This window comes from Molossus molossus, unplaced genomic scaffold (genome assembly GCF_014108415.1).
Source record: "Molossus molossus isolate mMolMol1 unplaced genomic scaffold, mMolMol1.p scaffold_m16_p_12, whole genome shotgun sequence".
NCBI lineage: Eukaryota > Metazoa > Chordata > Mammalia > Chiroptera > Molossidae > Molossus > Molossus molossus.
In genome coordinates, this window is record NW_023425347.1 from 16,785,447 (window position 1) to 16,811,619 (window position 26,173).

General features: G+C 35.0%; 1 protein-coding gene across 2 annotated transcripts in view; it reads right to left on the reverse strand.

The window, feature by feature from the left end:
• Nucleotides 1–26,173, reverse strand: part of ARHGAP29 (Rho GTPase activating protein 29) — a 77,193-nt gene that overhangs the window by 31,722 nt on the left and 19,298 nt on the right. For both annotated transcript variants that reach the window (XM_036256892.1, XM_036256891.1), the window contains exons 3-6: nt 14,487–14,621; nt 3,646–3,742; nt 3,218–3,290; nt 128–176 (exon numbers count right to left, since the gene is read on the reverse strand). In XM_036256892.1, the coding sequence (XP_036112785.1) occupies nt 128–176; nt 3,218–3,290; nt 3,646–3,742; nt 14,487–14,621 (354 nt within the window). The remainder of the gene's footprint in view (nt 1–127; nt 177–3,217; nt 3,291–3,645; nt 3,743–14,486; nt 14,622–26,173) is intronic.

The following is a 26,173-nucleotide window of genomic DNA, read 5'->3' on the forward strand; positions in this document are numbered from 1 at the left end:
GTTAAAATAAGTATATTAGGTTACTCAGCAAGAAGAAATCAAAAATATTTATCAAAATTCAAAACATTTATCGAAAGTAACTGCAAAAACTTTGACAAAGGTTTAAAGTACTTTAAGCATTCATTACCTTTTCCATTGGATGAGTCCACTGATTCCATAGAAATATTTTCAAAAGACTTATAACATGGAAGAAAACAAATTTAAGATTAGAGCAGAAAGTAACAGATCTTTGCTTCAGAAACTTTTCACTCTAATTTGTTACTCTGACATAATTCCTGCTAAAGAATTTAAAGTATTTAGAACTCAAAGGGCCTGAAAACTGTCCAAATGCCAGAACAGTTTATAAGAATTATATAGCTTTTTACAACAGCAGTTCTCAAGGTCCAAGAATGAATAACCTCATTGTTTACTAACAGCATTAGTTACTGTTAATGATTCCATTTAAAACATGAAATTCTGAAGATCTCAAAAATATCAGTCAGGAAGTAATAGAAGCAATCTAAATAGATTGCTATCTAAACAGAAGACAAAGACCTATCTCTTCCAGCCATCTTTTACCATTTTATTATATAATAAGCATTTTCTCTGAATGTCTATTGAAAAACATAGTGCAGAACTTTATAGGATAATGGAAATGTTCCCTCTCTGCACTGTCCAGTTAGGTAGAGCTACCAATTACATGGAGCTATTTGAGCATTTGAAAAGTGGTTAATATGGATGAGAAGTAAATTTTAAATTTTATTTAATTAATTTAAAATTAAAAAGCAACATGTGACAAAAGTACCTTATTAGACAATGCAGGAAAACATTACCAAAATTGTGAGATCACAAACAAATTTGACCTACTTAGTTGGGCAATATAGAATGTGAGGAATTCAATGCAAAAGGGATCAAAGAGACCTAAATTTGAAGTCCAGGTCTTTCACTTATTAGCTGTATGACACTGGGCTACACACTTAAGCTCACTTAATTTTGGTTTGTCTGTTTGTAAAATGGGGATAAGAACATTACTTTCATAAGGATATATATTTTTTTAATTCTCACCTGAGGATATTTTTCCTTTATCTTCAGACAGAGAGTAAGGGAGGAAAGGGAGAGAGAGAGAAAAAAAAAGAGAGGGAGAAAGAAACATCGATGTGAGAGAGACACATCGACTGGTTGCCTTCCTCATGACCCTGACCAGAGCCAGGGACCAAACCGCAAGTGAGGTACATTCCCCTAACAGGAATCAAACCTACAACTCTTTGGTTTGAGGGTCAACACTCTAACCACTGACCCAAACTGGCCAGGGCCATAAGGGTATTTTAAGGACTAAGATGACATAGATTTTGCACAGTACATAGTACATAATAAGCACTATTAAATAAATGGCAACTATTTTTTTTTTTCTTTATTGATTTTAGAGAGAGAGGAAGGGAGAGGGAGAGAGAGAGAAACATCAATGAGAGAGAACATCAATTGGCCACTTCCGGCATGCCCCCCACTGGGGACTTGGCCTACAACCTGGGCATGTGCCCTGACCAGTAATCAAACCGGCAACCTCTGGTGCATGGGTCAATGTTCAACCACTGAGCCACATCGGCCGGGTACAACTATTATTTTTAAAGAGATTTTTCAAACTCTTCATCAAACAAGGTAATTTTATTCTATTAGTAGTATTATATCACCATGAATTTTATTTCAATCTCTAGGGTAAGCTAAAAACTGCAAAAAGGAAAACAATGTGCAAAATAAAAAAAGAAAGCAAAAAGTATTTTCCTATTAAGAACTGGTAGCCCTGGCCGGTTTGGCTCAGCGGTTGGAGCACTGGCCCACAGACCTGAGAGTCCTGGGTTCGGTTTCCGCTAAGGGCACGTACCTTGGTTGCAGTTTGTCCCCAGCCCCGGTTGGGGTCGTGTGGGTGGCAACCACTCAATGTGTCTCTCTCACATCGATGTTTCTTTCTCTCCCTCCCTCCCTCCTGCTCTATCTGAAAAAATAAATGCAAAAATGTCCTCGGGTGAGAATAAAAAAAAAAAAGAATTGGTGTAATTTGTATGTACAACAGGCACACAAACAAGAGATATGATTCACACCAAAAAGTTAAAATGATCAGATCCTTGTCACACAGATATAATTTTTATTACATCTTCTGAACTAGCAGCATATTTGGAGGATAACAATGAAGAAAGATCATGAATGATAGCAAATTATGCAAAGATTTTTAAATTCTTCATCATTCTGATATTGTTTATACACTATCCTCCTTGATTCATCAATGGATGACTTCAGAAATAGTAAAAAAAAAATGTTCTCAGTATTGTAGTACATATAACAAATGCCGTAAGTAGTCATTCATATTTTGTGTATTATTTTAAGAAAGATCTGAAACTTTTATATTATTTTGATATAATACAAGTATTTGGCACATTTCCAAATATTTGTTAAAATCCCTTTTGGATTTGCTCATCCTTAACAGCAAATGATCAACATATGTTTCTTTTTTTTTTTTTTTTAATGAATTTTTATTTATTTTTTTGTTACAGATATTTTACCTTTTTACCCCATTGGCACCCCCCACCCCACCCCCACCCTGTCTCCGGCTTAGTTGTCCATCAACATATGTTTCTAATGCAGTTTGTTTAAATATCTTGCATTTGGTGAAAAAAGAAATGTGTTTAAATGAAAATACTGCTACTATTAATCTTTAAAGCAATATTCTATATACATTCCTCTATGTTCTATTATTTCACAGCAATTTTTCTTCCAATTGGGAATCAGAACCCCAATCCTCTGACATACTTATGGGGATGCTCTTAGGTAGACTTAAGACCAATAGGTCTGTTAATAAATGTTTCATAGTAATAAACTGTATAATTTGTGAGAAGATTAACACTTCTTTACTTTTTGGATTATTTTTCTAAGTTTCCCTCTTGACAATGTCTTTAAGATCTGCGACAATGTCAAGAGAGAAAACAGTTAAGAATTACTTACTAAAATTTTGGACCATATGACAGATTCATTATATAAGACACTAAAATGATCAGGCATGTACTTTTAAATGATAATTCTACTTAAACAGTACAATTACAAAATCATCATATTTAATGTAAACTGGTATCTTTTTCTTGCTAAACTCAAATCTATAAAAGAGTAATGCTGAGATTAAGATTTAAAAATTATTGAAATATTAAGTTAAAAATATTAAAGTCTTTGCTTTCACACAAACTTGGCCTACCTTATTTTCCCGAGAAACAGGCATTTGGAATAATGAATCATTGCCTACATCTCCCATAAGGAAGTTTGTCAGGCTATTGAGGGAGGTTAAAAAAAAGAAACAAAGACAAGTCATTGCATTGCCCTGTCACAGGATTTGCATTCAATATGTCATCCAGAATAAATATTTTTCAGTAAGACCCTTAGAAATAAATTCCTAGGACTCTATTCACATAAATCACAGTCACCTTTAAATGAATGCTGCTTCTAAATAGCTCTAAAGACACCTTCAAATATAGTAATAAAACAACACAGCATATAGCTTTTCCAATGTAATAATATTTTATATTGGTTAATACTTTACTTAACATGCATTAACTGAATTATGTGCTATAACTCTCACTGAGATACCTAGGCTCAAATTTCTTTAAATAACGGTCCTCTACTTACATATTCCCAAAGGTAAAGACCAATGAATCAATGGAAGAAAATACTTCTCTGAAGAGGTCATTTTTGTTTTCTTCATTAACGTCTGTGAAGTTCACAGCTATAGGTAAAAGTTGGTTAAAATCAATGAGGGAGAAAATATTTTAAAATATTTATATAAAGTCATTTAATACCTTAAAAATTCATCGTTACTTATAGAAGCATTAGAAAAATCAGAAAAAGAAAAGCTTAACACACAAAATGGACATTATGTTCAAGTTCTTCATTTCAAAAAAGCATACAAAAGAATTAGTTTACATGAAAGTAGCTGGCATTCCAAACTGACTACTCTATGCATTATACAATTTGATACATCTAGGAAGTGACTCAATGTGAAATCAATCAATCTTGGAGTCCGAGAGTCCTATGTGACACCAGACCTCTCCCATTAAGAGTGCTCTATGCTTTTTTCTTATTTATTGCTTTATGGCATTTAAAAAAAAACAGCTAAACACACTGTGGCTTACTTAAGTCAACATGAAGTACATTTTTCACTATGAATTACCAATAATTGAAGGCATATATACAATACTTGACATCGCATAAAACTTATATACAAAGCATATCACATTAAAAATACCCAATGTTTTAGAAAATTTAAATTCCTATTTATTTATAGCCTTATTTCTTACAGGCCCTTGGGCTCTGAAGTCCATGTTGATTGATATATAGCTGTCCTTTGTTTATCAGAGGGCTAGTTCTAACATTTTGCATTCTGTTAAAGTAAATTGTGACACTGAAAAGAGTTTCCTATTATAATTTTTTTGTGTGCACCTTTGTTAAAAATCCAGATACAATTTATCAGAAAAAAACCCAAAGGTGGAATTAGCAGTTTTAAAAACGTAACCCGCCCTGGCCGGTTTTGCTCAGTGGTTAGAGCATCGCCTGTGGTCTGGAGAGACCCGGATTTGGTTCCTGCTAAGGGCACGTACCTCGGTTGCAATTTGTCCCCGGCCCTAGTTGGGTCATATAGGTGGCAACCACTCGATGTGTCCCTTTCACATCAATGTTTCTCTCTCTCTTTCTCCCTCCCACTCTATCTGAACAAAATATCGAAAAATGTCCTCTGGTGAGGATAAAAATATAAAAAATAAAATAAATAAATAAAATAAAAAACATAACCCATTCTAATCAGTTTAGTTTGAGAAGCAAGTGGCTTCCTGTATCCTACCTTCCAGAGGATCCTTGCCACCAAAGGGACGGTAGAGAAACCAAGTGGAGAGTAAGCCACTCCTTTGCCTTAAAACAGAGTTTTTAAGCTTGGCTGCACATTAGAATTACCTAGAGTTTTAAAACCAAAGTCTGGATCCTACCACCAAAGGTTCAGATTTCATAGCTCTTGGTGAAGCACAGATATTTATTACAAAGTTCTCCAGTCTGGCCAGTGTGGCTCAGTAGACTGAGCGTCATCCATGGACTAAGAGGTCCCAGTTCAATTCCCGGTGGGTCGGGGTTTCAGGCTCAATATCCAGTAGGGGGCATGCAGGGGGCAGCCGATCAATGCTTCTCTCTCACATAGATGTTTCTATCTCTCTCCCCCTTCCTCTCTCTCTCAAAAAAATCAATAAAAACATATTTTAAAAAAAGAAAAAAAGTTCTCCAAGTGATTTTCAACTAGGGTTGAAAATGTTTGCTGGAAAGCAAGGATCCCTAACCTAAGCAGGAATGAATTAAACCTAGGCCTGCAAACCTCAAGAAATTACAACCAAGATTTTACATGTATCACAAACCTTTGTAGATATGAGAGGGGAAGGTCTATACCTTTCATCAGATTTTTCTAAGTATCCCTGATACAAACCAAAAGAAAAACTTAAGAACTACCATAATTAATTTAAAAAGTACTTTTGGACTTCTTCTCAGGCAACAAAGTATAAGAACCCTGAACAACCAGAAACAAATGTAGTGAGCTCCATAATTGCCCAGAGTTCACTGTCTAATATCACACAAAATAGATTTCTGAGCAAAGGAGACTACCAGGGATAAAGAAGGTCATTTTATAATGATGAAGTCAATTTTTCAAAAGGACATAATCCTATACATTCATGCACCTAATAAAAACTTCAAAATGCCTGAAGTAAAAACTAATAGAACTTCAATGAGAAATAGACAAATTCACAGTAATAGCCAAAGATGTCAATAACCCTCTCAATAACTGACAAAAAACATAGATGGAAAATCAGTATGAATATGGAAGACTTTAGGAACACTATCAGTCACCTTGACCAGATGGGTAGTTACCAAACACCCCCACCCAATAACAACAAAATATATTCTTTTCAAGTGCATAGTGAATATTTACCATATTATTGGCCATAAAACACATCTCTGGGTTTAACGGGATTCAAATCAGGCAAAATATGTTCTGTGACTAGATAGAATTAAATTAGAGATAACAGAAAGATCTCTGGAAAAATTCCCAAATGTTAGAAAACTAAACAATACACTTCCAAACAGCTGATGAATCAAAGAAGAAAAAAGGAATTAGAAAGTATTTTGCACAGAATGAAATGAAACACAATTTATCAAAACTGGTGAAAGGGAAGCTTAGGGAGGCACAGAGAGGAGGGATTACAAAGGAACATGCATTATCTAGATTGTGATGGTTTCGTAAGAATATGAATGTCAAAATTGATCAAACTGTACCCTTTAAATATGTGCAATTTATTGTATGTCAATTATACCTCAACAAAGCCGTTTCTAAAATCTCATTAGAAAAGACTATTTTTAATATTTTTTTTCTTTATTGATTTTAGAGAGAAAGGAAGGGAGAGGGAGAGAGAGAAACATCAATGAGTGAAGACATGCCCCCCCTTCCACTGGGGACTGGGCCCACAACCTGGATATGCCCTGACCAGGAATCGAACCAGCGACCTCTTGGTGCATGGGTCGACACTGAGCTATACTAGCCGTGTGGAAATTACTTTAAATTGTACTTTATAATGTAATATGAGCAAAAACGTAAAACCTACTCATATTTCCAAATTTTAACCTGTTAGATTTTAAAGAAAAAAATACTTTATAACACTATCCAAAACTCTAAAATTATTCTTTCTTTCCTATAGCACTAAACATGATTGGGGGATTAAAAAAATATTTTTGAGTAGTAAAAAGACAATTAATTATTTGAACCATTTTCCTCTCTTATCTTCATCTCCACCTGAATGAGTTTACAGCCATCTAATGAAAATTCCTATTACTGCCCTTGCCTCCACTTCAAAACAGCCCTATATTTCTAATATCCTTTCTCTTTTTTGCTCCTCCTCTGTGTTCCAAAAAAAAGTCTTTGGCTCCTTTCCAATAATAAACTTCCCACTCTCTCCTGTATTCCTCAAAACCCTTTACTACCATCACTTCTCTCTTATAGCTTCACTTGACAGTTTTTTTCTTATGCTACTAACATACTCAAATCTTTCCTATGTGAAAAAAATTTGCATTTAACCATATTTCTTCTTAAAGCTACCACCCAATCTAACATAACATTTCTTTACTGCCAAACCTCTATAAATAGGTCATGACTGAACTCACCAGGATTTGGCTTTTCATCCAGTTTAATGATTATCAGGAGGAGTTAGAAAACTTTTTTGTAAAGGGCTAGGTAATAAATATTTTAGACTTTTTACACCATACAGTCTGTTGTAACTATTCAACTCTGCCCAAAGAAACTAAACTTAAACAAATGAGATACAATGATACACAAACAAATAAGAGTGGCTGTGTTCTAATAAAACTATTCATGAAAACAAGCAGCAGGCCAGCTTTAACCCACTGGTAGTAGTCTGCTGCCTTGGTGTGGGATGGGTTCTGAAGCCAGTCTGCCCAGGTGAAATCCTAACTCTGTCTCTTATTTGGTCAAGTAACTTAACTGTTCTGTGCCTCAGTTTCCTTATTTATAAAATGAAAATAATATGTACTTCGAGAACTGTTGTAAAGATCAAATTAACTTAGAACAGAGTCTATTAAACAGAAAATGCTCAATAAATGTTAGTTAATATTTTCACTCAAGCCCAGCTGGTGTGGCTCAATGGTTGAGCATTGACGTATGTACCAAGAGGTCACTGGTTCATTCCCAGTCAGGGAACATGCCCAGGTTGTGGACCAAATCCCCCAGTGTGGGGCATGCAGGAGGCAGCCAATCGATGTTCTCTCATCGATGTTCTCTCTCTCATCGATGTTTCTATCTCTCTCCCTCTCCCTTCTTCTAAAATAAATAAATAAATTATTAAAAAAATACATATATTTTCACTCAATACCACTAAATAGCACTGTCAACAATAACCTCCTCGTAGTCAAACTCAGAGGCCTTTTTAATTCTAAATGTTCATCCCACTTGACAATTCTGCAACACTCAACAACTCTACCCCTTAATATGTATACAACCTTGGACAAACTTCGATAGGTTTCATTAACTACAAAACGGGAGCTGATATAATAATAGTATTCACCTAAAAAATCTGTTGTAGAGATTAATGGGATAATCCATGAAAAGAGCTTAACAGTTTCTGGCAAACAGTACATCCTCAATAATGTCAGATATTATTACTACAAATTTTAAACACTTCCTTCCATCTTGAAGTATTCTGCTCTCTTAGAAGCAATGTGTTATAGTAATTAGAAGACGACTTCAGAGTTTCAAACCTGAGTTCATAACTGACCTCTACCATTTCCTGGCTCACTTTGGATACCTTACCCAACTTCAATTTCTTTATATGTACATATTATTGAAAGAAACTGAACAATAAATGTAAAGCACCTAGAGTACAGTGCTTGGTAATTAGTAAATGTAAGCATCCTCATGTTCTGTATCTATCTATGGACAGTTGTTCCCACTCAGCATGAATTTCTCATTTTGGCTTTCTTCTCTACAGATTATCCCCACAAAACCTTGTTCACACTCATACTTTTAAGGGGATGAATTCTTAAACCACCTGTCTTGTTTGAACCTCTGAGCTCCAGAACCACCTTTCCAACAGTCTTTATATATCCTTTCCCTACTCCCCAGTCCTTACCCTTCACCAGGCACTGCAATCTCAACATGTACTAAAACTGTATTTTATCTTCCTTCCTACTCTGCCCCTCAAACCTACTCTTTTCCATAAATTCCTTAGTTCATTAGCTTAGTTTTTTAAATGCCTCTAAAATAGTTTCTTCTCTTTTTCATTCCCATTGTCACTGACTTAAATTCAAAAGGCTACCCCTAGTCTGGACTATTTAACAACCCATTCTTTGGCATCTCTGTCACTATTCTCACCCCACTACTAGCCCTTCTTCAAAATCTCATCAAAATTTTGCTCCAGGTTCGAACAATTTTCTCCCTTGGGTTCCTTATTATGTCTCCATAATAAGCACTAAGACACACTGAGTATGTCTTTAAGAAATCACATAAATAGCTTTCATACATACAACTATTAGAATAGCAAATTTCAAACATTTTGGACCACAACCTTCAGTAAGAAAAACATTTTACATCATGACCAAGTATATACCACACACACATAATACTTATCAGTTATATAATATCTATAAAGCTTTTGAAACATCCTTAAGTCTTATTCAATGAATGCTGCATTCTGATTTTTCTTTTATATTCTCTTTCATACTTTAAAAATGCTGGTAACAGCCCAATAACTTGATGTCATAAAACAGATTTGAAGTTTAAAAACCAATGAATTAAAAGATATAATGAAAGAAAAATTTCACCATTTGCACAGTGGGAAAATGCTGAAGGAAAAACAAGCTGCAAGATTTGCAAAATGAAAACTTAAGTTGTTCCTAAAGCATAGAAAACAATTTGAAATGAAATGCATACTATATTCTCAGACAGAAATTCTAAGTACATAAATTGTCCTTAATTTAATTTATAAATTCAACTCAAATCACTCTCAAATACCAAGATATTTTTTGGAACTAGACAAGCCAATTCAAATATCTTCATGGAAAAATATATCCTGAACAAAAAGAGTAATGGAAAGAGGAGTTACGCTTACCAGATACTAAAACATACTGTAAAACTACAACAAAGACAGTATTGGCACATGACTAAACAAATCAATGGGACACAAAAAGGACTAGAAATAGATATAAATCTATGTAAAAATTTAGTGCATTTATGACAAAGATGGCATCACAAATCAATGGGAAAAGAATTATTTGATAAATTAGCTAGACAGAGATACTCTAGAACATATCAAATAGTAATTTAATAAATGACAGCATAAAAACATTAGGAAAAAAAACACTAGAGAATGCTATTACAATCTCAGAGCAGAGAAGCCCTTCCTAATTTCTAAAACCAAAGAAAGACAAATGATTGACAAATTTAAATGTAAAAATAAAAACTATATGCAAATGAAAGATAAACAAACTAAAGAAAATCTTCAACTTATATCAAAGATTAGGTTCACTTTCACAGACTTTGTACAATAAATACTAAAAAAAAATGTACAAAGGGTCAATTCACATAAAAGGATGTACAAAATGGCTCTGAAACATATAAAAAGATACTTAACTGAACTCAAAATGAGAAAAATACAAATCAAATCTATACTGAGATATCAATTTTTACTATAACTGGGTATACAAAGACTGGATAACAAAGTTTTATAACCAGCTCTGTTGGAAAAGGTGCAGAAAATCAGCCTTTTCAGCACTGCTATCAGAAGGGGAAACCTATACACAGGGCATTTGGCAACACCCAAAATATAAAGGCACACACTCTTTGATCCAGTAACTACTCATCTAAGAATTTACATAGGTACTCATTAAAGCATTGTCTGTAACAGAAAAAAATTAGAAACAATCCAAACATCTATTAGTAGTGAACTGGTGAAATATATTATAATACATCAATATATTGGATTACCATGAAGCTTTGGAAAAATAAAACAAACAACAACAAAAGAATAAGGAAACCCTTTATGTACAGATAACTTAGAACAATAAGCAAGGAGCAGAATGCTACCATTTGTGCAAAAAGGACAAAAAAGAACATACTATATTTGCTTACATATGCGTAATAAGATATGCAAAGAACAGTAACAGCTGCTGCTTATCTAGGGAAAGGAATGGGTGGCTAAGTATCTGAGGTAGAAAACTTTACCGTTGAATACTCTTTTTTACTATTTCCATTATAAACTGTGTAAATGAATTGTCTATTAAAAACTAATTTTTCAAAATGAAGAAAATATGAGGCTTCTATAATTTTGGATGTGTCAGTAATGCTTATTTTTCTTTTTCATTTAACAATTTTTAAATACAGGCCAAACACAGATCATGAAAAACCTAAATAAATAAGTCCTTTTAATTTATAGTACAAATGAAACCAAAATAATTGCAAATATTAATGAAAACACAAAAACATAAAATAAATTATTACATGCTGAATATGTCTTTATCTACTTCAAAAATAGGGTGTATCTCTCTTACCATATTCTAAATATTTTGTCAGACTGAACTTCCTGCTTGGAAACAGGAGGAGACACAGGAAATACAAATCACTACTAGAATGAATGGGAAAGAGCTAAGGAGACTTCTTTTAAAGTTATTAAAAGGTAAATTTCACATACAAAATAAGAGGAGTCAGAGTCCAGTTTCTCACTTATTATGCTTACTAGAAGTGGATGGATTTCATGCATTCATTATCTGCAGTAGCACAAACAAGATTATACCTCTCTGATTCTAAAGTTGTTCTGCATTTACATGGAATTTTTTTATGGTTTGGTATATTTGTAAAATGTATTTGACAATTAAGACCTCCAAAGCAAGGCAGGTCACAGTTGTTTTCTAAATGTAATCGGGGGAGATAATCTCCACACTCCTGAAACTTTCTCATGCAACAGTTTTCCTCTTTAAAATAGAAATTAAAATGTACCTGTATAGATTTTTGAAAATATTAAAATAGCTTAAAAAATCAGATTGCCACGGAATAGACATTCAAAATGGTTTCTATTTCTCCCTTGCCTTTCCAGAGTTGGAAAATAAAATTATCATCAAATAAAGTAATTAAATAAACTCTGATGTGACCTCAATTTTTTTAGGTCATTGAGTATTTTTCACTTGGGGTATCACTGATACTTTTAGATGACCTCAAGAATGAGAGAGAGAGACAGAGAGACAGAGAGACAGAGAGAGAGAATGTGTGTGAGTGTGTGTGTGGGTATTTAAAAACAAACTTACACCAAATAAAAAGTAATTTTTAAAATTTTCTAGTCTCCAGTCTCAAGGAATCCTACTGAACCAGAATAAGGTTCCCGACAATGTAATCTTTTAAATTTCATCCAACACAAAAGTAAAATCCTAACAATAATCACAAGGGTAAAGACAGTCATAGTGGGTAATAATATTCAAAAGACTGCTTTATCTCAAAAAGAAAAAAGAAAAACGACCTTCAAGGCAGCTGAGAGGCTACTTTCTTCCAGTCTGTTTCTGGAATGTGGACACCAACTATGCACAGGCACACTCCTTCCCCAGGACATCCTGACTGCACACAATAGCTACTGACAACAATTGAATGAACTGTGGTTGCTATTTCCAAGCATGGAAATTTTACTATCTATAGACACAAATTTCCCTATCTAAGTTAAATGGCACTTATAAACAGTCTATTTAAAAACAAATTTGGTTACTAAGCAAATTTTTAAAAGTTCCAACAGAAGTTATTCATTTTTTCCCCATTTAAATCCATCTACTTTTTTTTAAGTGCTTGAAATACAGAAAAAGAGAACCACACAAATATTAATGAGTCTGTCAAAAGTAGAGAAGGCAGTTCAAGAGCATATAAACTGTTTTATTGAAAATATTTTTTTGCGCCCTGGCCGGTTTGGCTCAGCGATTAGAGCGTCAGCCTGCGGTCCAGAGAGACACGGGTTCGGTTCCCACTAAGGGCACGTACCTCGGTTGCAGTTTGTCCCCGGCCCTGGTTGGGTCGTGCGGGTGGCAGCCACTGGACATGTCCCTTTCATGTCGATGTTTCTCTCTCTCTCTCTTCCTCTCCCTCCCTCCCACTCTATCTGAACAAAAAATGGAAAAATGTCCTCGGGTGAGAATTAAAAAAAAAAGATTTTTTTGCTTTTCCTGCCTCATCCCTTGACACTTGCCATTTGTACTCTCTAGATATGAATGTGTTCACCAATTACACATCATGTTCTTCAACATCCAGAGTTTTTGTACAAGTGCCCTGTATCATAGTCTCTAATACTACCCTCTAGCCCAGTTAATGCCTACTTGACCTTTGAGATGCAGGACAGGTCATTCTGCTCCACAATGAAGCCTAGCCTTTCCTTTCCTTATTCAATACATGGGGAGTTGCTTTTTATAGTTATATTACTTGAATTCATATCACCTATCAGTGACCTTTAACAATGAAGATCACTTCTTAGAACCTTCTCCAAATCATCTCCTTACTTGCTAGGTGTTTCTCTGGTTCCTCTATCTTCTGTCTCTGGGATCTCATACTCAGTCCTCTATTTTCTCTGCACACCCTGAGCTGGTGTTGTACTCTTCCATCACCACTTCCAGATCAACACCTCAAGTCTGTATCTTCAACTCTAAACTCCAACTTAACCCCCAATATTCATCAAATCAACATCCATCCCAACCATATAACCACCATATTCCACTTTTGCCACATATCAGCTTCCGTCTTAGATCAGATTGTCAACCCTCATCTAGCTTATTCTCTTTTTTTTTTATCCTCACCCGAGGACATTTTTTCGATATTCAGATAGAGTGGGAGGGGAAGAGAGAGAGAGAGAAACATCAACGTGAAAGGGACACATCAAGTGGTTGCCACACACGACCCAACCAGGGCCGGGGACAAACTGCAACCAAGGTACGTGCCCTTAGGGGGAACCGAACCTGGGTCTCTCTGGACCGCAGGCCGACGCTCTAACCGCCAGAGCTAGCTTATTATTTCTAACAATCTCCTAAATAAATTCTATGCCTCCAGTCTTATTTTTTCTCCTATACTACCTTTACCCTCAATCCTTCTTACAGACTGTAACCCAGAATAACAGATTCTACTACTTTGGGGTGGCAAGTCATTTCATCACAGGATAATGTCCCAATTCTTGATTCTTTTAGCACACATTTTTCACACACACACACACACACACACATATACACATATACATACATGGTAAGACTTATTTTACAATTTTAGTTTCATTTTTCACACATTAATTATGTCCCAATTAAGTCTCCTTTTTCTCCATTTGGTTCCGTATTTTAAGTTGAGTCAACTTTTCTAGCACCAACTGCCCTAGCACACAACAAAGACTATTTGTATTCTAATAGCAAACTTCCAAAGAGCATGGACACTTCCAAAAAATTCAAACTTTTTAAACATCAGTTGTTTCGTTTATTTAAGTTAGTATTTTTAGTGTTTTCTGCCAAATCAAGTTTCAATCTTTTAAGAGAGTTTTAGACCCGGCCGGTGTTAACTCAGTGGTTGAGTGTCGACCCATGCACCAAGAGGTCGCCGGTTCGATTCCCGGTCAGGGCACATGTCCAGGTTGTGAGCCCAATCCCCAGTGGGGTCATGTAGGAGGGGGCCAAAAGATGTTCTCTCTCATTGATGTTTCTATCTCTCTCTCCCTCCCCCTTCCTCTCTCTCTAAAATCAATAAAGAAAAAAAAAGTTTTAGGTATGACAGTGGGAATAGTAAACATTGAAGTACACATAGCTCCTATTAATAATATACATCATACAAGTGCCACGAGAAGAAATGGCTCTATAGTGATTCCGAATGAAAATGTATCACTTGGATCTTTTTTGCCCTCACCAACCCACTTTTAGTATATTTTTCTTACCTTTTACTTTTGCAGTAAGCATTTCTACAGCATTTTGAAGGTCAACAGAATTGAGGTTCTGATGTTTATTCATTACAGACTTTAACACACAGAGAAGTTCATCCAGACGTATATAAATGACTTCTTTAAAAGAGTCTTAAAAAAGAAAAAGAAAAAATTTTTAATTTGGTTCCAAAACCAAGTTTCAGGAATCTAAATTATGAAAGATCATTCTGAAGCATATTTCAACTAGAAGCACTGGCTCCACAATTTTTGCCTACTAATATTTTCACTTCTCTTCTTACCATTGCAACTATATAACATTTATATGTATAGACTTCAAAAAAACTTTAATCATTTTAATTGATTAAGGATTTCAAGACTCTTACAGTTATGGTCAATTTAGCAATATTAGTCTAATATACTTTTTAATACATATATTAACAGAGTTAAAGCTGTACAATGTCTGATATCTTAACCAATATTCAAGAATATATAATTTATCATTCAGACCAGAATACTCTAAGCTAATGAAAACAGGGGTGCTAGTCATAATCATGACAACACTTACAGGCACATTCCTGGATTACCATCCTGGGAAAACAAAAAAGTAAAATCACCCTATAACCTTTAAAACCCCTGAAATAATCCTCAAAAGTTTTAAAAGACAACCAGCTTAAATACGGTGCTTCAAGATAATTTTCCTTTTGGTAACCTTTCAGAGTACTAGTGTTTTATAATAGTTAACATTTACTAAGAGTTTCCTATGTGCAAGGCACTGCTAAAGGGCTTAAATGATACTACCTCATGTAATGTCCACATCAATCCTAACAGGCAGATAATTTTAAAATTTCTATTGCACAGACGAGAAAACTGAGTCACACCTAAATTCACCAAGTTACTAAATCTGTGAAACCAGAATTTAAATCATGGATTGTAATTCTAGAAGCCACACTCTTTTTAAAAAAATATTTTTATTGACTTTTCGAGAGAGAGGAAGGGAGGAGAGAGAGAGAGAGTAACACTGACTGGCTGCCTCCACAACCTGGGCATGTGCCCTGACCAGGAATCAAACCGGCAACCTTTCGGTGCACAGGATGATGCCCAACCAATTGGGCCACACCAGCCAGGGTGAGAAGCCACACTCTTAATATTATACTGCTTCCCTACTGAAATAGCTTTAAAAAACAATCAAAATACATTTTTAAATAGTGTCATTTTATAATTATATAATTCCCCTCCGCGGAAATGTTAAAAGATAATCACTAGGGGAAAAAAAACTGTGTAGGGGATAAAAACCAAAAACAAGAAAGTCTACCATCATCCATCAAATATTCCATTCATTAATAGCATTATTAAGAGAGAAAAATATGTAGGATACGAAGAACAGACAAGACTGGGAGTGTGTATATCAGGGCAAAGAATATTCTAAGAAGAGGCACAGAAAAATATTTAAGGCAGTGATGGAAGCAGAGAGAACAAAGTGTCTTCAAGAGAAAATCTGACTAATTCAACCAACAAATTTTGATAGGAAAAAAAACACAAAACATCCAGGGTATCAGGTGCTGGCCTAAGTAGTCTTGGAAATGAACAGTCTGTAAGACTAAAGGCAAAGAAAATGCACATAAATATTGTCTGTACTCTAGTTGACAATGAGGGTTCAGGCTAACAATTATGATACTATTATACATGTATACTGGAACTGAACAACTGAGTAAATGAATGGTGGATGGTAGAAGCCAGGTGTCTCAATGTTGGAGTGGAAATTTACAATTAAGCAGGCTATAATGATACATGCAGTGATGGATTAGAGTTGGATACTTCAGTAAGAATTCATGTTTAGCTTAATAGAGGTATATATAGGTGGCTACATACAGAAATATTTATAGATATATGTTAGTAAACAGATTGGTATACACACATTTCTTTGCTTTGTCAGCTGAGGGGGCCTAAGAGAAATGATACTCCAGTAACAACAAACACACCAAGCACCCTGATCTTAGTTTCTAATATCATTATCCAAAAAAAGGAACCAAGGCTCCTTAAAGAAATGGTCAGTACTAGGACTGGGGCAGGAAATAGACGAGTTAGGAGCATCCTGTAGTGCCAGAAAGTAAGAGCTTGAAAGAAACAAACCCTCATATTGAAGAGGTATGCCAAGAGTGCACAGGAGCCAATTAAAAGGGCTCCCAAAGGCCGAAGGTGAAACAATTTGAACAACAAATAAATAAAGTAATACTAGATTATAACCCAAATTATAAAGTAAATACCCATGAGTCCATACTGATACAAATAAATACTGAATAAATAAATGAAAGAGAAGAATCAATCTCTTGTATAGAAGAATTCCTAATAATTGACATATTTTGTCCACAAAGAGGTGAAGCATGTGCATAGTGACTTCCCTCCAAAGAGTCGAGTATGGAAGGAAAGACAAAAAGAGTAATTTCAGAGTAAAGAAACTTAACAACTACTAAAGACGGGTGATTATGGTTAACATCAACAGTGATTAAGTCATGTTCATAGTCAGTATCTTGATGTGATGTGATAAAAATGGCACTTTACATCTATTAACTTCCTCCCAACATCCCATAACTCCAGTCTAATCGTGAGAAAAACAGACAAATTTTAATCAAGATATATCCTACAAAATGCCTAGCTAATACTCCTTAAATTGTCAAAGTCATAAAAAATGAGGAAATTTGAGAAACTATCACAACCAAGGAAGGCCTAAAGAGACATCACAATTAAATATGATAGGATCCTGCCCTGGCCGGTTTGGCTCAGCGGTTAGAGTGTTAGTCTGCGGTCCTGAGAGACCCGGGTTCGGTTCCCGCTAAGGGCGTGTACCTCGGTTGCAGTTTGTCCCCGGCCCTGGTCGGTTGTGCGGGTGGCAGCCACTCGATGTGTCCCTCTCACGTCGATGTTTCTCTCTCTCTCTCTCTCCCACTCTACCTGAACAAAAGGTGGAAAAATGTATACTAATGTAAGGTGTCAATAAATAGGAAACACTAGATATAAGAGTATATGGAAACTCTCTGTAGTATCTTCTCAATTTTTCTGTAAATCTAAAACTTTTAAAAAAATAATGTCTATTAAAAAAATGAAACACAAATGGGCAAAAGATTTTAGAAATTTTACATACTATTAAAATTTTTCCATAAATATGTTACTTTTATAATTAAAATTTCATTTTTATACTTTTAATTCCTAGAGAAATGTATGCAGCAAGCTGCATAATAATTAAGTTACTAATTATCTTAATTAAATAAATGATCAAGCCTGGCTGGTGTGTCTCAGTGGACTGAACATCGTCCCATGGACTGAGAGGTCACCGGTTTAATTTCTAATCAGGGCACAGGCCTGGGTTTCGGACTCAATCCCCAGTTGGGGGCATGCAGGAGGCAGCCAACTGATGATTCTCTCTCATTGATGTTTCTATCTCTCTCTTCCTCTCCCTACAAAATCAATAAAAACACTTAAAAAAAAATCACTGCAAACATTCCAATAACTATCAACATGTTTTACCAACTTGAAGTTCTTTTTTTCCTACAAGGAAGCCCTTATAAACACATACTGAAGTTATTCCAAATCAAGCTATAGAAAAATAGTAACTGAATTATTTAGTAAGAAATTTCAGAAGTACCTCAAATTTACCCTACAAATAAGGTCAATTTCCTGACTGAACATACTTCTGAAGCCCAGAAGTCAACAAAAATGAACATGACAACTAAAGAAAATGTTAATTACAAAGATTCATCAACTTTTCCTATATTTTTTAGTAGAAACGTCAACTACTAGCACATCACTATATCCTGATAATATTTCAGCTGGGACTTTGTAAGTTGTAGCAAACCCTTAATTATGTTTTATAAGTGCTAAAAGATGTTACATTTTTGCCAAATATTCTTTTCCCTTATAAAATAATAAAGCTACCTCAAATTTGTTTTATGAGGCAAAAGGCCTCTTAGAGCTGAAAATATAACTTTTAAGAAACGTTTTAAGGAGTTTAAGTATCTCCTTCACGAACACTAAATATTCCCGCACCTCTACCACGCCCAAAGAGTAGCATCAATGATCAAAGCACATGAGGCAGTAACTATTTTTCCCCACTACAGAAGAAAGGTTAAGTGACTAATCGGTATGATAGAAAACAAGTGATTTAGATTAAGAAATCTTGGTTCCAATGCTTGATGTGCCACACTTCCTTAAAATGACCCTATACAAAACTCTTAGCTTCTCTGATCTCAGCTTAATCATCAATAAAACAGAATTAATAAGAACGCCTGTCCTAGCTACTGTAAAAAAAGTTGTGAATATCAAATAAATTAGCAGAAACAAAAACTGCTTTTTAGTCTTAATATAAACAGCTATTATTACTATTACATTTGTAAGCCATTCAAACTAAATACCTTTGAAAACAGATTTGTCTCACACAGAATTACATTCAATAACAAACTTACTTATATAGCAAGGTCCCACAGTAATTTGGCTAATAAAAGCAAGACATTAAAATTAAGTATCAATTTCATTTTATATATATAAAATCTAAAATAGTAAATTACTTGGAAATAAAATCATAATTAAAGATATACTTTATAAAAATATTTCTATACCTATAAAGTTAAATTATACTATTTAACTTAATCATATAACTAAATACAAGATAATTTTTAAATTTTATAGAGGCTACATTATAAATGTAATGAAATTTAATTTATACTACCCAAAGGTATTATATATGTGAATATAATAATGTTCAACTAAAATCTTAACACTAGCTACCCAGAATACTAAAACTCCTGTAACTCAATGTTCATCTACCATCTCAGTAACATGGTAATCTGAAATTTAATTTGTTCCATTTATTTTCTGCTTCATTCAGCTTATCAAGTGAAAACAGATAAGCCAGCTCCACTTTTTGGTTCTCATGCATTAACACAATACTGCAGTGTTTATATTGCAAACACTTCATGGAAATACTTAAGTAAATAAATGAAAAAATCCCTGGTGTTTTCCTTCGTTTAAAAAAAAGCTGACAATTTTTAAAATCAGCCGCGTTAATTCAGTTTAGCCTCTATGGGAAAGCAATGAAAACAACAAGAAGGGGGAAAAGTTTCAGAAATAATCACTAGGAAACTCCCTTTTTTTTTTTTTTTTTTTTGCTGTAATGACTTCTGAATTTACAGGATAAAAGTGAAGGCTGAACAGTAGCAGCTTTCTTTATCCAGACACTTAGGGAATGCAAAAATAACAGTTGACATTAAAACACTTATTCTAAGAGTTTTACTTTTATGAAATAATTTAATCTTCACAACAATCCAATGAGGAAGGTACTATTAACTCCTCTGAACAGATGTAGAAACTGAGTGAGGCACAGAGAAGATACATACTAACTTGCCCAGTGGCAGAATGAGGGTTCCACCTTTGGCATTCTAGCTCTAGAATTTGTGCTCTTAATCACTATATCGACATGATTAAAGAAGTTATAGTTAATGAGAGTACTCTACAATCTGTGATTTAATAGACTTTACCTTTGAATATGCCAGTTACTATTTTAAGTGGTGTTACATTAGGTAAACGATTCTAGGCAAGTACAGAAGAGGAAAATAATCTCCTAAGAGCTAGCACATGTGTAATGAATGAGTTACCTGTATTTCAAACTTCATTCCTCAAAGATTCAATCCACATTTTTTAGGCACTGAGATATAATCTTTTAACATTCACATTAACCAATCTTAAGTGATATTCATTAGAAATCATCTTTAGAGAGGTTTACTTCTAAAAGAACACAGCAAGTCCTGGCCGGTTTCCTCAGTGGTTAGAGCGTCGGCCCACAGACCAATGAGTCCCGGGTTTGATTCCAGTCAAGGCATGTACCTCGGTTGAGATTCATTCCCAGCCCTTGTTGGGGTCGTGCAGGAGGCAGCCACTTGATGTGTTCCTTTCACGTTAATGTTTCTCTCTCCTCTCTCTCTCTCTTCCTCTCTCTCCCTCCCATGCTATCTGAACAAAAATGGAAAAATGTCCTGGGTGAGGATAAAAATAAATACATAAATAAATAAAAGAACACAGCAGGAGGGCATGTCTGAGACTAGCAACTAAATGTTTCTAACATTTCACAAAATTTCTGGTACACTATAGAGGCTAAAAATTAAGTCAGTCAAATCAACACTCATTGAAATTTGTCTGAAATAAATGTACACATCCTTCTATATATTCACCCTGAGAAATCTGGGTTAATCTGTAAGACAGCATTTCAATTAAGACTTGGAAAATGTATGCATAACTTTCCTCTCACAACAAAATATATTACTTAATGGGATTAAGCTTAAGTCCTTTTGTTCAGAAAAATGTGCTTTAGAAAGTTAACATCCCTCTCTTCTAACTATAGTTCTGTCAAATTTAGGACCTAGAATATATTAGAAGCTATCACTTGTGAGATCAGTTATGTTTTTACAAAAGAAAAGTGGTACACTCTTAAATTAGAAAGCACTTTTAAAAGTTGGAGAACTACTTAATCTGAAACTGATAATAGTCTTATTTCCCTTTCTAGCCTATTTAAAAAACAAATAAAATAAAAAAACAAGACACCATTGTCGCAATAGTAAACATTTATTAAAATACATTTAAAAAGTGTCATACAATCAATACACTACAAAAGTATTAAATTAACTGCTGAACTTCAAATATATTTTATAATGAAGGTGGAGACTTCAAAGCATTGAGTACAAAAGAAATATTAAGTAATCTGCACTACTCTTTCTAGCCCAATTTTAAAAACCCTCACACTTTTCAAATACCCAAATTTTGAGCTTCAAGTGGTGTTCCACCTGGGAATGGGGAGGTATGTCACAAAGACAGACGTTAAGGTAACTGTATACACTAGAAGATTTATGAATCTGTTCTTTGGAATTCAGAACACATTATTCCTCAGGGGTCAACCATAAGCCTGCATTGGTACTTATACTGCATATATATTAATCTGCAGTGTTATATTTAAACATAGAGGATATTTGTATAATTCAGTGCCTTCAGCATTTTAATGTCAGATGCAAAATTTGCTCCTGTAATTATTCATAGTGCACTTTAATGATACTGAATAGATCTCTAAACTTCAAATTCCACATCTGGTACTTGTATGAGACTACAGGGTAACATCCTCCTAGAAATAAGTATTAGACAGAGATAATTAACAACTCTATCACTTACCCTATCAAAGCAAGTGTTTTCACAGTCCTCTGGACTCCCACATTAAGCTCTCCATTTTTATTTGTAAATAAAAACAGTAGACGCAAATAGCATACATATCTTAACCCTGGTAAGGGACACAGTGCTCTTTGGCAAACACCAATTTTCTCTAATCAGTTTCTCAACTACTGCAATAATAGCTTTATATTCTCACTTGGAAAAATGTAATAAATATCAAATTAAGAGAATTATCATAAAACTCACATTTTAAAAATCCTATAAAATGGTGGGGAGGTGGATGTCCTCTAAAATGCACTATGTACTTTGAAAACAAATACTTAGTTGTCTTCTTCAGCTCTGAACAATGTAGAATCTCCAACCCCAATCAAATTTTGAATCACAGTACTAAAAAACTGATAGCATCTGGTATAACACTTCATCCTTAACAAATTATTAAATGACTTAAGCTATATTCCAAAAATAATCAGTAAAAGACCTAGGCCTAGAACCTAAATCATGTGATTTTCCTTCCAGAGCTCTTTCTGTCATTCCTTACTACCAACTTAATCAAATTGTATAATCTGGCTGGGAATTGATTTGCTTGTTCAAATCAAAGAAGGGCATGAGCCCTGGTCAATTTGGCTTAGCGGTTAGAGTGTCAGCCGCGGTCCAGAGAGATGCGGGTTCGGTTCCCAATAAGGGCATGTACCTCGGTTGCGGTTTGTCCCCGGTCTCACTTGGGGTTGTGCGGGAGGCAGCCACTCAATGTATCCCTTTCACAACGATGTTTCTCTCTCACTCCTCTCTCTCCCTCCCACACTATCTAAACAAAAATGAAAAAATATCCTCAGGTGAGGATGAAAAAAAAAAAAGGGCATGAAAGATACACACTACAAAGGCAACTTAAGGAAGGAGAATCCAAACAGACACCAAGAGTGCCAATTTCTAGGTAAAATTTTCTTAAATTTGCTCCCATGACAATTTTCTAGGTTTCCTTTTAATCCTATAGAAATAAAAAATACAGCTCAAGAATTCATCTCAATTTCTCAAGACTGATAAAGGTCAAATGTCTGTACCAGCACTGTCCAATAGAAAGTTCTGCAGTGATGGAACTGTTTATAACTTCACTGTCCAAAATGCCACTAGCCACATGTGGCAAAAAGCATGTGAAATGGGGCTGCTGCAACCGAGAAGCTGAATTTTTAACTTTAATTAAATGTAAATAGCCATACATCTAGAGGCTACCATACTGGATAGTGTAGATCTCGATAATTCCCAGTGAAAGAACTGGCTAATGAAATCATGAAAACTGAGCAGTGTTTTACAGAGTACCTGACATGTGAGGCAGGTAAGACAGAATGGAAAGAACACACCAGTCCACATTCATGACCTCTGGGTTCCACATAAAACCACTATTTATCAGCATTAAGTGGTTGATGAAATCACACAATCTATGTTATATATACAATTCATCTGTGAAATGGGGCTAAAAGTACCTGTCCTTGTGGGGACTGTGTGACTTAATACTGTTTGTATGTAAAAGTACTCTGTAAAAACTAAGTCTAGCCTCAACAATATGACTGAGCACCTGAAGCAATAGTCAAGTGATCTGTGTATCACTGCCTCATGACAGGTAAAGTATACAAAGAAAATGACATTCAAATCACACCAAAAGATGATTTAATTGTCTATCTACATTCTATGTTTTTAGAAGCTAACTTTTTAGTTTTAACAGCCAACTGATATGAATTAAAAGGTCATAAACAATGACAAAAATTTGGCATCCTTCCTCTTAAGGAGACAAAGACAAAATATTGGCAAGGCCACTGACAAGGCTCCCTCACTGCAAAAGAAAAAACGGTGAAATAACTCTTTGCTGTCTGGCCACAATTACAACTATGAAGGTACTAAAGAAAAGCAGATGTCTAGGGATATTTCACAATACCTAGAATACAAAAGAATGGCCTATGTCTAGTCTATAGAAACATATGTAATAGCACTACCTTAAAGAGTTACAGAATTTTATGGCTGGCTGGTGTGGCTCAGTGATTGAGCATTGACCCATGCACCAAGAGGTCGCCAATTCGATTCCTGGTCAGGGCACATGCCCAGGTTGTGGGCCTGATCCCCAGTGGGGGGCATGCAGGAGGTGGCCAATCGATGTTCTCTCTCATCGATGTTTCTCTCTCTCTCTCTCTCTCTCTCTCCCCCCCACCTTCCTCTCTCTCTAAAATCGATTAAAAAAAGAGTTACAGAATTTTAAAAATTTTACCTGTTTCCTAAAGATTATATTTCATGATTCTTATAATAATTCTATTAAATAAGGAATAGTCTGATACTCTAACAGGCTGAAAAGCATGATCAATATTAAAAGCAAGCATATTATTATGTAGCTTTTACCATTTATAATGAGGTTAATTTATGTTATACACACTCCCTTGGTTTAAGGAAAACAAACAAAAATGATTCTATCAACTCAAACTAAATAGTATGTTTCCAGATTTTTATAACAATGATCCAAAGACAGAAAAACACAAGTTCTTGTCAAATCCATAATTTATTCTGAGATGGCATACATACATCCTTTTAACTGATTGAAGAACTAAATATTGAAATCAATCCAAAGGTAAATAATGAAAATTCTATGACCACTGCATACCAATGAGAGTGGGTTATCCACATAATTGATTTTACATTTTTTAAATTAATTTACCAGCCATAAATGGCAAGCTTTTTAAAAATGATCAGCAATATTTGAGTATTTAAATTCTGAAGTCCTGGTTTGTTTGTTTTTTTATCCTCACCGGAGGACACTTTTCCATTTTTTATTCAGATAGAGTGGGAGGGAGAGAGAGGAACGGAGAGAGAGAAACATCGATGTAAAAGGAACACATCAAGTGGCTGCCACCCGCACGACCGACCAGGGCTGGGGACAAACTGCAACCGAGGTACGTGCCCTTAGCGGGAACCGAACCCGGGTCTCTCAGGACCACAGGCCGACGCTCTAACCGCTGAGCCAAACCGGCCAGAGCTGAAGTCCTGGTTTTCTAATTAGAAGGATAATATCCTTACAGCTTTTTAATATTAAATTTCCATGACAAATACATTTTCATACACATACTTTTATCTCAAGGGGTAGTCTCCTTTGGCTATCTTCTATGTATTATAATTTTTCCCTTTTTTCACTTAGGATCAGCTTTCAATCCTTTCTTGCTAACCTCCCAATTGTCTACTCACAAATTGTTATATAAAATACATACACATACACACATACATACTCTCAAAAGAATGGCTTATATGATTGTTGTCTTAAGAAAAATTCAAATACTAAAATTTTGAGGCTACAATTCAAGTCATTTTGGGCATTTCAACCTGAAAAATTAGTTATACTAGAATAAACTCGTAAAAGCAATATTTAAAGCAAAATATGGTTTTCATTTGTTTATCAGAAAATATTTAAGTTATATACATAAAAAATATGTATTGGAATATTATAAATGTCTACAAAATACAATAGGTCTTATATAAGTAATACTAGATATTTTCTTTTTCCTCATCCAGACAAACCATTTACAAACATAGAAATGAAGTGCTACTTATCACAAAAGAACAGAAGCTGTATGTTTATCATCACTACCATCAAATTTGTATATAAAAAAGGCTCTAAGCCCTGGCCGGTTTGGCTCAGCGGTTAGAGCGTCGGCCTGCGGTCTGGAGAGACCCGGGTTCGGTTCCGCTAAGGGCATGTACTTCGGTTGCACTTTGTCCCCGGCCCTGGTTGGTTGTGCGGGTGGCAGCCACTCGATGTGTTGTCCCTTTCACGTCGATGTTTCTCTCTCTCTCTCCCTTCTTCTCTCTCCCTCCCACTCTATCTGTACAAAAAAAATGGAAAAAATATCCTCGGGTGAGGATAAAAAAAAAAAAAAAAGGCTCTAAAAGTTGAAAGACGGGTACTAAAACAAGTCAGGGAGTACAGCTGTGCATAACTCTTTATCACTGAAGAATCAAGTCTCCATTATCCATATATAATTACAGAATAAATTCTGTGATTCTGCCTTAAATCAGCGGTTCTCAACCTGTAGGTTGCGACCCCCTTGGGTGACCCTTTCACAGGGGTCACCTAAGACCATCGGAAAACACATATTTCCGATGGTGATTCATAACAGTAGCAAAATTACAGTTATGAAGTACAACAAAAAATAATTTTATGGCTGGGGGTGACCACAACATGAGGAACTGTATTAAAGGGTCGCGGCACTAGGAAGGTTGAGAACCACTGCTTAAATGAAGAAGCAAATTGAAGAACAGCAAAACAGAATTAAGTTTGATTTTTGAGAAAAAAAAATTCACTCAAATGCAGTGATTTTTAGATTAGGTTTTAGGAACAATATAGAAAACCAAATCTAGCCCTGGCTGGTTTGGCTCAGCAGTTGGAGCGTCAGCCTAGGGACCCAAGAGTCCCAGGTTCGGTTTCCGCTAGGGACACGTACCAAAATAAAAAATAAAATAAAATAAAA